At 43.0% G+C, this 13959-nt stretch overlaps 1 protein-coding gene across 3 annotated transcripts in view; it reads left to right on the forward strand.

The window, feature by feature from the left end:
* lrch4 (leucine-rich repeats and calponin homology (CH) domain containing 4) overlaps positions 1-6009 on the forward strand; it is a 51411-nt gene extending 45402 nt beyond the window's left edge. For 2 of the 3 annotated variants that reach the window (XM_076289181.1, XM_076289182.1), the window contains 3 exons: positions 526-663; positions 848-925; positions 1432-4620. In XM_076289181.1, coding sequence (XP_076145296.1) covers positions 526-663; positions 848-925; positions 1432-1683 — 468 coding nt within the window. In that variant the 3' untranslated portion in view covers positions 1684-4620. Of the gene's footprint in view, positions 1-525; positions 664-847; positions 926-1431; positions 4621-5471 lie in introns of those variants that run through there. The other variant, XM_076289183.1, reaches the window with a different exon arrangement.
* The last annotated feature ends 7950 nt before the right edge of the window (positions 6010-13959 follow it).

Below are 13959 nucleotides of genomic sequence, written 5' to 3' on the forward strand. Positions count from 1 at the left end.
GTAGTAAAGGAGCAAATCACCAAACAACAACATGATAGCTGACCCATGCAGAAAAAGCATGTAAACAATAATTCAATAGGCCTCTTAGTGGAATTGTGGGATACATTTCAAATGCTTTACTGTATTTCTTCCTTCCTGTTTTTGTTAACTTATCAACTTATCCTTGTGGAATAGTGGAATATTGGTACGGTAGCCTATAGGCCTAATAAAAACTACAGGATAGTAAGAGCTGAAATGTTGCCTTATTCATCCAACTTCCACCACCACTAAAAAAGTGGGCCGGTCTTGGGCCTGAAACTCCCGGGCTGAAAAGTGGCCCCACTCCGGCCCTGCACTCTACCCTCCTCTCTCCTGCTCTCTCCTCTTTTCCTCTCCTCTCATGGTCTGTCCTTTCCCTCCACATCTCCTGTGCTATTCTCTCCATTGTTTTGTTCTCCTTACCTTCTCCCTTCGTTTCCTTTCTCACTCTCTCTCTCTCTCTCTCTCTCTCTCTCTCTCTCTCTCTCTCTCTCTCTCTCTTCTCAGACACTGGAGTCCAAGTTGAAGATCACTCTTCCTGAAGACCTCGGGGAGGCCCTGTCCAACGGCACCATCCTCTGCCAGCTGGTCAATCACGTGCGGCCGCGCGCCGTGTCAATCATCCACATCCCCTCCCCTGCAGTGGTGAGCAGCCAATCACTTTACCTCACACTCTCCTGGGCCATCACAGCCCTCCCTGGCTTCAATTTGTAACTGTTAGGAAAAGGTTTTTCCATGCACAATTATGAACAAAAGTCTTGGACTCTAACACATTGAATGTTCCCTGGGCATATCGTTTGACCTTTGACCTTCCTAACCCTCCCTTCAGCCCAAACTGAGCGCTGCCAAGTGTCGTCTCAACGTGGAGAACTTCATTGCTGCCTGCCGCAGACTAGGAGTCCCAGAGGTACTTGAATTTCTTTCTCTAGCCTTTTATTGATTATTCTTTCTCGCTCTCTCTCTCTCTGTCTCTTTCTCTCTCTCTCTGTCCATTGGACTACTGAGTCCTCTCACATTTGATCTGTTTGTCATATGTGCGAGCTGTTGTTTGGTACTCAGCTGAAGGCTCATTATTTGTGTGTTGTCAGGTTGTTATGTGCTTTGAGTTAATGTGGTCTTTGTTTTTCATTTGTGCTTTGATTTTCCTTCTCACCCTTTCTACAAATCCCTCTTTTTAACCCCCTCACCACTCCACATTTCTTTCTTTCTTTCTTTATATGTGTTGCCACGTCTCGTGTGTACACCTGTGCTGTCTACTTGCTGTCCTTCCTCTATTTTCTCTACTTCCATACCCTGCCCTGTTTCCATCCCTTTATTTTCTTTCTCCCATTCCATCATTATATTGTCTTTTCCTCTCTTTTTTTCTCGTTACTTCCTTCTCTCTTTCTCTCCCCCCCTCTCTCTCTCTTCTAGGCGGAGGTGTGTATAGCGTCCGATGTTCTGTGCTGTCGGCTGCCCGCCGTCATGCGTACCGTGCGGGCCTTGCTGGCCGTGGAGGGGGTGGAGTCGGAGGCGGATCATAAAGAGAAAGCCAATCCCTCATCCGTATGCCCCACCTCCCCCACCTCCCAGGCCACGCCCCTACAGCTCCCCAGCGGCTTCCTGCTCTTCTACTGCCTCGCCATGGCCCTGCTCTATGCCCTCTACTGCCACCTCACCGCCTAGTGTGTGTGTGTGTGTGTGTGTGTGTGTGTGTGTGTGTGTGTGTGTGTGTGTGTGTGTGTGTGTGTGTGTGTGTGTGTGTGTGTGTGTGTGTGTGTGTGTGTGTGTGTGTGTGTGTGTGTGTGTGTGTGTGTGTGTGTGGAGACACACCATGGGCTATCGCAAATGCTGCAAAAGTAAACTGTCATGCTTGTCATTGGCTAAGGAAGATTTATGTACATACACACAATCACAGCTGTGTATACTCTGAGTGTGTGTGTGTGTGTGTGTGTCTGTGTCTGTGTGTCAGTGTTGATGCTTGCTTAAAAAAACTGCACAGTAAAACACACTTGCGTGTGAGAATAGCCAGCTGTTAGGAGAGTTATGCCGCGTGAGAAAAAGTGCATTCTTACCAATGATCTGGTCAGCTGGCCTCTGCTCCCAACTGGGCCAAGAACACACACACACACACACACAGTTATGCACATGCTTGAACAGCACAAGCTTCGCTTTGTATATCAGCACATCATATGGACACATGTCTGCACAGCCCCCATGTTGTGGCCAGCCACACACACACACACACACACACACACACACACACACACACAGTATTGTAGATACTGATCTCTATAGAGAATGTAATTTATAGACATGAACTGATGGGACTGTCCCTCCCCTGTACTTGGCTAATCTCTCCAGCCACCTCCTGGACGTCGACCTATGACAGCTCTTTAACATGCGATATCTCATTGTCCCGAACTAGCCTGTCTATCGTAGCACCGTCCTTCAACAGGAAGTTCAGCAGGATGTCTTATTGTCTGAGAGACTGTGTCTGTCCGTATAACCCCCTTTCCCCAGAACCAAAACAAGGAAAATATGTACAATAATATTACAGAAAAACACTAAACGACCAAGGCACAAATACAGTACCCTAGCCATACAGCTGTCTGTCTCATTGGTATACATAATAACTTTTTTCACTTGTCACAAAATAACACTATGCTTGAGAACTGTTAAGGAGAAAACGTGATGTAAACAGGGTTTATAATGTAATGTTACGATGTATCTTTCAAGGGCTTTCCCATAATGCTGCCTTAGATCCGACCAAATTAGCCTGGAACCAAACACCATTTCTGTGTTCCAATTCGCACACTTCTGTTCTAACAATACCTAATATGACTAACTCATATTAGATTAGGTATTATAAGTACAGAAGTATGCAAATTGGAGTACAGGGCATGAATTAGATACGGTTTAACATGTGGAAAGGAGCCTGACACGCATTTAAATGACACTAAAATATATATATTTTTCTTAATCACCTATGTTATGTCAGTTTTGCAGAAAGGGCTAAAATAGTTGTATGATTGTTTTTTCTGCGTGGACTGTTTACTGCTCACAAACTTACGTGCCTCTGCCCGCGTGATATGATCCGTTTTCATGCTGTTCGTTTGCATTCGTTGCTATGCTTCCTCTGTTACGCCGACTGTGGCCAACAGGTGACAGTGTTGCACCACTGCTTTCCTTATTATTATTTTTTTTTTTTAAACGTCATGGTACTGAAACGTTATCTCTAAGCTTGTAGTGAGTTGTTACTTACTTGTTCTTTTTGGTTGTTCGAGTGAGCATTATGAGCTTGTTCTGTCTATACGTGTACACATTGGATTAAGTTATTGTTGAGTTATTTTTTTTATTTATTGAAGTGTACAAATGCCTTTTTGAAGAGTTCTGAGTCGGTGCTTGGCCAAAGCAGAGGCCTCATGTAGTAGCCTATTACACGTTCTAATGTGAACAGTAGCATTAGGCTATCATACCTTATTGTTCTAATGTGAACAGTATAGCGTTAGGCTAATCATACCTGATTGAATAGCTCTGTTTACTATGGCTCTGCAGACTAGATGGAAAGATAGGGGAGATTAAAAAGTCATGTCATTTGGTGAACTCACACAACCTTACCCAGCAGGCACTGCTGCTATGTGATGGTGGATATTCTTAGTAAGCTAAGTGCAGTTTTGTCTTTGTTGTTTGTATGCATCATGAGGCCTCTCTGCGTTGGTCAGCGCTGTGCTCGGGCTCTTCTGTGCTTTTGGAACACGTGTGCGCTGTGGTTGTCAGACATGTCCGTAGTCTGTGAAAGTTCAGCAGTGGGGAGTCCATACTGAAGTGAGGGGTAAATGTCTGTGACTGTGAGGAAAAGTGGCAGAAGGAGATCAAAAGATAGAGAGACGAGGGGGAGATGAATGGGTGGGAAGGTGCAGGGCGGCACATCTTAACACTACAACCGTGTCTGGTCACAACCCCTCATAAACTATTTTTTACCAGCATCTTAAACAACAGATAGCCTAGAAGCATGTGGTCTTGTGAAGCAGTTCAAAGAGAGGGTGATATTTTTGCAATGTGAAAATACTGCTTTTTTTGGTAAGATTTTTAACCACAATTTCTGAATTACATTCATTAGACCCTGTATGTGAAAGTACTTGAAAATCTGCCCTTGCTATTAATGGGGGTAATTTTTTTTTAGGGGGCAGGTGAGTAGGGGTACCCAGGACAGAGGAGGTAGGCAAATTTTAAGGGAGCTGTTTCATAAGCTTTTGGGTAGAATTTCCAGGAATGTTGGGGCCCCCCCAGGAACCACTATGGTGACTTCATACCATGTCTGTTACAAAAATTACAAATTTAGCCACTTTTCTAGTCCTGCTTTTTTGATGATAATGTCTCCAAACCAAATTGTATATTTTTTTAAATTGTAAATGGTGAGAAAAAACCCAATTTCACTGGTTTAGAGACGGACTGTTTCTTTGGGGGGCAAAAATGGGGACTCTGTTGTATGTAGTATTTATACTATAGCATTGTATTTAATGAAACGTTAAATATGAGTTTATATGAATATAAATATATATAATTTGTTTCTCTTTCTGTAAAGAAATTTATTAAAAACCTGAAAAATCTTTGACCATACTTTGCTGTGTGCTGCTTGTGTCTTTGTTATCATGTGTATTGTCCATCTGACGTTTGTTGCCTGCCAAGCAGATGGCTGCATCCCCTCCAAACAGTTCTGTTGGGATGGGCGTAAAAATTAAATATTCATATCCAAATAGAGCCCTTTTAGATGAGAGGATGATGGAGCCATTTGCCATGTTGCCCTTAATGTGCTGCGCTCTCTCTCTCTCTCTCTCTCTCTCTGCTATGCAGCTTTTCTGCCTTCTGAAAAGTGCTTCTCTTGCATATCACCGCAATCAGCAAAAACAAGCCAGGTCCATTACCCTGGCTGGCATTTCAACATCGCACCACAGAAATAGATCTGTCCTCCGCGTTTGCTGATGTTTGTCTCGGTTTCATATCCGATGCCAAGGAGTAAATATCTGGTTTTGATGACTGCTTTGTCAGGAATGGTAAGTATCCTTTTCTGAAGGTGGGGCTCGACGAGTGCAAATAAACACTATGTGGTGCATGTTTGACTGAATTTTTGGAGTGACTAACTCTGCATGCTGCAGGAGACTGGTGTTGTGAGTAAAAAGCAGATAATTAGATTCATGCATAATTTTACTTGAGCTGAGATTTTAGCAGCTTTTTGGGAGTCAAGAGAGGGTAGCTGCTTGACTGATCTGTGCTCAGTTGTGATTTGTGGTTTGCATATACATGAGCTTTGGTGTTTAGGAAGAATGCATGAGTAGCCTAAATCATTGCATGTATATGTCTGCATCACACATTTCAGTATGACATTCTGGGTGCATACTTGTTAGTGTGTGTGTGTGAGCATGTGTTGTTGTTATTTTAACATGTGTGGCCTTTTCTTTCACACACTGCAGGATGCTCTCTGTCCAGCCCAACTCATCCTGGAAGACGAGGGTCTGATCCGGATTGCTCAGACGGTCCAGGCCCTGGTGGACTTGCCCGTGTCAGGCACCCGGCGGTCATCCCGTCAGGACCCCACTGGGTTGCCCATCCAAACGCCGGCCCAAAATAATGGCAGCGCCTCCTAATATGGCAAAGAAATGAACCATTCTTTAAATTAATTAAATATACAGTACCACCTGTGCATTCCTTATTTTCAGTTATTTCATAAGTATTACACTGTATTGTATATACATGGCTTATATAAGACGAGTGAAACAAGATTTTCTCTGAGCAGCAGTTATGTGTGCACTGGTTTTCAACAAACTCCTTTAGACAGCAACAGGTGGTAAACAAAGCACTCAGGACTGGACCTCTAGACTGAATAGGCTTACATAAAATAGAGTAAGACTGAATACATTCACAGATGTTTTTCCATAGCTTGTTTGTCAGTATTGCATTTATCAGAAAGTCTCCAGACCGTAAAATAATAAAACAGTGTTTTGAAAAGCTTATTTGTTCATTTCCTTGACACATTTAGCTACATTTCTGATGCACCTTATCTGAGTAGGTTACAGTGATTTTTTTCCTCCAGTGTAAGACAGCAGGAAGGACTATGCTTCAACAAATAAACAGGAAATTAATATCATGGAGATTGTGTGTAGGTGTTTCGACAAAACCATCATCTGTTAACGGCTTAGATGGGCACAAATTTAACTGAAGTTCGAAGTTTCTCATTAGATAACAGAAACTTCTCTGGTGGAAAATAAACCAAACCAGTCAAGTAAGAAACTAGAAATGATCTACTAGAAACATTGCTCCCCCCGCCCGTTTTCTTTGACGTCAAATTAATTAGTTATTAAATGATGAGGTCCATGGCTGCAAGCTTAATTAGTTTTGTTTGGATAATTATTCTTGACTGGTTGCAATAATGACAGCAAGCAGACATTGTATGTCTTCCATTCAATAAGCGATGGCAGCTCCCACATGGGCTGCTCATAAACATTGCTAACGACGTGTCCTTGTGAGTTACACTAAACTCCAGGTCACAGTGACTGCTGATTTAAGTTCATTATGCCTCCACCCTGATATCACTGACACATTAAACCCTTCACTGGTCAGTGGACACCAGCAGCTGTCATAAACCATGGCACAAAATTGGTATTGGTCAACACATTTTTGCCTTACACAAACAGTAAAGCATAGTTCCTCTCTCCAGATAATTAAATAGGCAAATGTTGCCTCCATGTAGATTACCTGTAAAAAACACGCTTACAAGTAATTAGCCTGTTAGTTCATGTGACTGTCTGTGAATGGTTTCATCTGGCTCTGATACCCTGTAGATTGTTTGAGGTGGCCTTTTGGTTTCCCAGAAAGGCTGAGAAATTAGAAGTGTTGCAGTAATCTTTACATTGATTAATCTGTTCCCCTCTGGCAGACCTGCTATATGAATAAAGATGTTTTCTTATGGCTTCACATTTCCATAGCTCGATACAAGACAAGTCACAAACAAAAAAGTGTGTGATACATGCTTGAACTTGCTCATGATCCTCCATGGATAAATGTTTATCTGTTGTTTTTGTTCAAGCCACGATTCTCTGCACAGGGCCTTCGTTAAAAAAGATGAGGGCAAAGCAAATCAGTTATGTTGCCTTCTGCAAGAAAGGGAAAAATCCTCACGGCCTTCCTCCAGAAACCATTGAACTGATTAAAGTGCACTCTTCTGTGAGGCCACATCTCCAATTCATAGTGGCTGCTGGCCCAGAGTGCTTTACAGGAATAATAATCTTTAGACTTAGTCGGTGACTTTAAAAGTGTGCTTATTGAAAGTGTGATTTTAAAGAAGATTATAAAAAAGGTGGATTTATGGTTCTTATCGCTGCATTTTGGCAGATCAGATCGAAATGCAGTGATACAGATTTGTGGTTGGGTTATAATTCCTTGGAGTCAATTTGGGGTCAGGGAGATCCAATAAGGACCTGTGTCTAACCAGATCATGCATGACCTATACGCTTGGCAGTCTATAATCAGGGTTTCAGTTTTAGACCTTTTAGAGGGGGCAGATAGGGGAAGAGAGGGATGGGATCAGGAGATGGCCACAGGCCGGGATCAAACCTGCGACCCCGTTGGGTTCATATATGCCAAGGGGTAAATGTGGTATTTGATGAACCACATGTGGTTGGGTTCTGCCACTTGTTCCACAGGCTTCCAACTGGCCCAAGGTCCAGGGACAAAGGTGAACAGAAGATATATTATAGACACCAGGCTCATGGGACATCAGCATCTTTATACACAACCACCCTCAACACCATCATTCTCTCACACAGGAACAAGACACGGAGCGCACAACCCCATTTATTATAAAGAGGGCCTGGGTCTTCTAAAGAGAGGGGTTTCCACTGTCTGTGTGTGTGTTTGTGTGTGTGTGTGTGGCATGGTTGGGGCTGACCACTGTCCTCCAACCCCTAACTCCATTCTCATTCAGTGTCACAATCATATTCCAGCAAATGGGATTTCTGCCTCAGTGACGTTAAGCCCGTGCCATGGGAGACAATCTCACGGCGGTCTCGGAGTCACACTCAACACAGTAATTGTGGGCAGACCATCACAGCAGCCAGGTCTGTGAAACACACTACCACCAGACTCATTCGGGAATACAGAGACCCATACAGTTTTATTACACATAAATCTTCTTTTATTTCCAATTAGCATGGCCAAGATACAAGATACTAACTCCCTAAACACTGACAGTAGAAAGAACAAAACATCATTTGTGGTGATTTTAGTCTACCTGATGTGCCTGTTTAATTGAAAAGTTAATCCAAAATCAGACATGAGTGTCAAGTCAACCATTAAATGACTATATCGTCTGCATTAAAGATATGCTTTAATGGCTTGACAATTCCTCTCACAAAAGCCTCTTACCGGCATATATGCACATTCCATTCTCATAAGCCAATTATGGACACAATTTCTGCACATTTGCAGCGTCAAACTGACTCCCAATAGGACAGTGTTCTCACTCGCCAGTTTTTCTGCACGGCATTCCTGATGTCCTGAACCTGTATTTTTACTTTCAGATCTGCCATGCAGCGGACATCTGATCTTTGTGTGATGACCCTGGTCAGGCAATTATCATCACCCTGCGCTCATGGGCAGGTCAATAATTAAACAGCGCTGATGATTGACCGCCGTCTCATGCCTTCAGTGAGCCAAAGGCAATTCATTATCATGGAATGCTCAGACGGCCAGGTTTTAATGGTGTATAGGCCACTCTCAACAGTCTATTCCAGTCTTGCTGCCCCAGTGGTGCTCGATGTGTTTGCATACATTGGTGATTTCCTGTCTGGCTTCCAGCAGTCAGGGATGCTTTTTTGATCAGGCAATAAGGTCTTATGTCTCTTTAATGAGGTGATGCTCAAGTCGTTTGTGATGCAGAGCATGTTTTGTTACCTTGTCTACCTAGAGATAGTCAAAGCACAGGAGTAAAGGTGGAATGCCACAACTGAAAAACACTTCACAGAGTGGCTATAGGCTACCATAGGCTAAACTCACTTTCAGACAGGCTGGAAATGGTAAAGTGTTTCGTTCTCTGGGTGTTCTTCGGCTGTTTCTTTAAAAGAGAGAGAGAGAGAGTGAGTGAGAGAGAGTGTGTGTGTTTGTGAGAGAGATCTTTGAAATGAAACTGCCTTTTATTGTTGCTCATTTTTTAAAAGTGTGTATTTCCTGAAAGTCATTACAAAAACTCTCTGGAGTCCAATCTTTTGTTGCCAAGCTACAGCTGATGTATCACTACAATTACCGGTGAAACCCACATTCTGTACATTTGATGGCTGTGATAAATGACTGAATACCACCCCCCACTGTGAGGGATGGACCGTCTCAATGCCTTTTCAATTTCAGCCATTTTTGGTCCAATAGTGAGCAATCTGATCATCTGCGCTGAATGATCTCCTGCTGTGTCTGTCAGATTGTCACCAACGTCTAGACCTGCAGGCTCACTTTCTTAATGCCATCCATTATATGGTGTAGCAGGTGTAACTTTTGGGCAATTCAGCATCTATTCCATCTGCTCTCTGTGGCAGGTACTGTTTGAGTTAACAGATACCATCTCAGCATGTTGTCAATGTACTTTTTATCACAATAATACTACAACACACACACACACACACACACACAAACATTACACTATCTACCATTTGTGGAGGCCTGCACTACACCGTTTTAAGAATACTATTAAGAATACTGTTATACCATTGACAAACACACACTTTTCTTGAACATAAAGACTTTTAAAAGCAATCAGCTGTCTTGTGTGTTGAAAGGAGGATCTGACCTGTTAATGCATTTTAACAAAAGAGCAGTTGTTGACATCCACTAAACCTGAGTGGCAGCTCTCAGCAGGTAGGGGATGTGGGGACCACCTGAAAGTGCTCTTTGAAAAGCCTTATTGCTATTCTACCACTGAAGAGAAAATGTCTCTCCCTAGTGTTGGTGTTAAGTGTTGGTTCTGAAGACATTGTGTGCCATGGATATTGTATGCCAGATTTTCTCCTTTCTCACCAACAGGTCAGACAATTGCCCCCTGATGTTGGCAGGTCCTTGTTGGGATGCTATACCAGCTAGGTAATTATACTTGACAAAATGTGAGGTAGAACCATAACTGTCCTATTCACACACAAGTGCGGGGAGGACATTTCAGGTCCGATGTAGCCATCATCTGTTCCATCTGTCCCAAGTTCAACATGAATTTCTCTGAAGTAGGCTAGCGAACAATTTCCTCAGGCAGATGAGCGCTCCAATCCAATCGCTTCTCCACCGGACCGGGCGGCGGGTGCTGATTTCTCTCTTTTTCCACATCCGCACTCAACCCCTCTGGCACCTGTAGCAGCGATCCCATTCTCTGCCTTCTATTCCCGCTCTCCACTAATAATTAATCTCACATCCATCTCACGCTGACGGAGACGAGACGAAGTCGACGGAGTTGAAGACGCAATTTAATTAAAAGCAGCCAAACGGAGACCCAGCCTGAACCTGCCAGGTCTGCAAAGCCGGAGAGACAGTTGGGAAAAGGACTCTTTCTCTGTGTTAAAAAAAATAATAAAGCGATTAAATTCAGACGCAGCACTTCAGACTGCCTGGCTGATTGAGTGTGACGCACACATTCAAATCCTCATGGTGACTTGCTTCTGCTGACTGAACACTTTTATTGTCTCATCTTATAGACCTATGTTAATAATAAATGGTTGTCTACATATGTATGTAATCGAAAAGGAACGCACATCAAGGATTGTCCTGATATGCTGATCACAGAATATGGACTTTAAAAAATAGGTCTCTGTGCAATTTCATGCAATTCAGTTCATAGGGGGCGCTGCAACTCACACATTTCAAAAACTGCTTGGACCCCTATGATAACACATTCTGGATTCTGGACATTTGTATCTGTGTATTAAATCAGTTTGGGTGCGCATATAGTGTACACACACACACACACACGCACACACACACACACACACACACACACACACACACACACACACACAGAGGAACACACACAGACACACAAATGCATACACTCACTCATTCACACACACACACACACACACACACACACACACACATACACACTCAAATACACATACACTTACATATATTGCAAATGGGTGCGCACACACGCACACACACTGGTACAATGGCATACAAGTTTGTACACACGCACACACACACACACGCACACACTCACAGACAAACACACAGGCTCTGATCTTGATGATTTTTTCCCTCAGCCTTTTGGGGGAGTTTGATTGTCTTATCATCATTAGGTACAGTATGTTATAGCATTGGTCTACATAATAGCATCTGTCCGGCTATTGCTGATCTTGAAGAAGGCCTGAAGGACGAAACATCATCTGCATAAGGAGCCAGCATACACTGTACAACACTTTTCTCCATTTTTTGTGTCTAGATACTGGGCACCTTAACAGTACTTCATGACAAATAAACCCCTCTTCACAAACATAAAGGCCTATGCATGCCAAGTTATTCTTCAGCCACGGGAGTCATTAGATGCACACACAAGGTAGTCTGGAAGACCTGCTTGAGTGTTCCGATCTACTGATCACGTGACGAAGGTGACCTTCCACTACTCTCCCTTCCTGAGGCAGTTCACATGAAAAGAAAGTATAATGGGAATGTTCATAATTCATTTGCAAACTCACAGCACCAGGTAATTACACAATTATGATACATAAGCACTTTTTAAGTTATAATTGAGAGTAAAGCATGCGTCTTCTTTTGGGGAGATGTTTTCATGCAATCTGATCTTTCGAAACAACAAAATGTATCTTCCTTTGTACATGCATCTAATGCTTGCCTTCAGTTAAACAATAGGAATCGTACAATTTCATTTTTTTGGTGCTTATTTTGTGCAATGCCTTGTAAAAATATTTGGAGAGATTCACACCATCAGTCATTTTCATATGAAACCATTGTTAAAACCATGTCACCCGTCACATGCGTGCAATCCAACAGGCTTAAAGCAAAAAACAAATATTTGCTGGCAAGCAAAGCCAATTAAATCTCACTCTCTTGCTTCATGAACTAATATTTTTTATTTTCATCTTTTATTTGCAGTCAGATACACAATGCTTCAACAAACTGCCTCTGTTCTTGGAAAATAGCTTAGTCCACATTATGCTCCAAACATATCCTGCAGCAGTCTAAAACCTGTGGCATGACAGCTACCACAGGAATAGGTTTCAGTTTAGTCTAGCCTGAAGTTAAACCAATAGGTGGCAATGTTTGGCATATAATCAAACTATAGTCACTTTTGCATTTGAGAATCTACTTACCAAGGCCTTGGTGCGAAACAGATTCATGTAACGGTTTGACATGATCTACTCGACGCCTGCACAAAAAATGCCTGCTTCCATTTAGTTCCCTACAGCTTCAAACTTAACATAGGCCTAATTCAAACTTAAGTAATCAAAAATCAACGGTGCGCCATCTTAATTATCTCAAGAACACGCCTTACAGCACTCTTGGGTTCTGATTTCCTGTCATGTTGCATGAGGTGTGTAGCCTATAGGATTGACAGCATAATTAAGAAGGAATTTAATTAGCTGCTATTTTTTGCCAATTGGAATAGGTTCATATTCACTAGCAACGAATATAGGCCTTGCAGGAAGGTCTCGAAGGACTTCAATCATAATTGTTATCGACTTTAATGTCTGAGTGTGTGTGTGTGTGTGTGTGTATGTGTTTGTTTGTGTATGAAAGAGAGCGAGAGAGAGAGAGAGAGATAGGCAACTGTGATTTATGTCGAACTTCACGGGGAAAACCAACTGCATTTCATTTAGATCACGCCATCCGATCGGCGCGGTATGGAGCCGCGAGGGTTGTTTGGGCGCGCTGGTAATAGCTTAGAAAACGTCGACGTCAATAAATCTCCCCCACGAGTCCCATTCCTCCAGGCGGCCCGAAGCCCCGCTTCCCGTCGAACCTCGTCCGGCTGCTCTCCAAATACATTACTCCTCTGGGATGAGTATATGCGGGTCGCACATATCTCATTTCCAGTGGACCGAAATCCATTTCGGAGTGAAAAACTGCAGGATTGAGGTTTGGCCAGCTGATACAGCTATGCGTAGTAGCCTATCTCTGTCTTCTTCATCCAAACTATCGTTTTATGGCCACATTAGAGCACAGGCTATCACAGAGTTGGTAAAGAAATCATATTAGGCCTATTTGCTAACATAACTCAGTTTAAAAAAAAATATATATTTCTTTATGGTTATGACTGAAAAGAGGGGTTTGGACTAGGCACCTAACAAACAGCTCATTTTTCTTTTCTTCAGGTGGGCTGCACAATAAAGATAACCCAGAGGGCCCATAGTCTTGAAAAACTTTAGAGGAGTCTGTAGCCTACTGTTGATGAATTGAACATGAAATAGTTTATCCAGCAATGGCAAGACCGTCAACTCCATCCCTTATAGTGGTGCTTAAAAGCATGAGTTAGAGGCCTGGTGGATAGCGATAGCTGACAGGTTTGGAGACAATGCAAGGCAACACATCGCTTCACACAGTCCGAAAAAACAACAACCATTTATTTATTGTCGACATAACTGGCCAAATCCCAAGGACAGTTGTCCTTCAGAAGAGTTCTTACCTGCACCTTTGATGAGACCCCCTTAAAGGTGACCGAGGCTGGAAGCAGGTGCAATAGCAAAACATTGCAGGCCCAATTAAAAAAACATCTCCTGTCTAAATGTCAAAGATCTTTAGGTCTGGTACCTGGCACGTTCCAGTGCCCCTGTCCTGCAGCACTGCCCTGGATGTTTCAGTGACCGGTCACCCCCAGCTTTCTACTCCCATGGCTAGAGGAAGTGCATGAGACTCTGACCTTGACAAAGTGCTGCCTTTCCCTGCCCACGCTCGGTGCAGGACTCCACTGAATGCTGCTCA

Source organism: Alosa pseudoharengus, unplaced genomic scaffold (assembly GCF_046254945.1).
Source record: "Alosa pseudoharengus isolate Yale_2024_CS ecotype anadromous, Long Island Sound unplaced genomic scaffold, YU_APseudo_1.1 YU_APseudo_1.1_scf_17, whole genome shotgun sequence".
NCBI lineage: Eukaryota > Metazoa > Chordata > Actinopteri > Clupeiformes > Clupeidae > Alosa > Alosa pseudoharengus.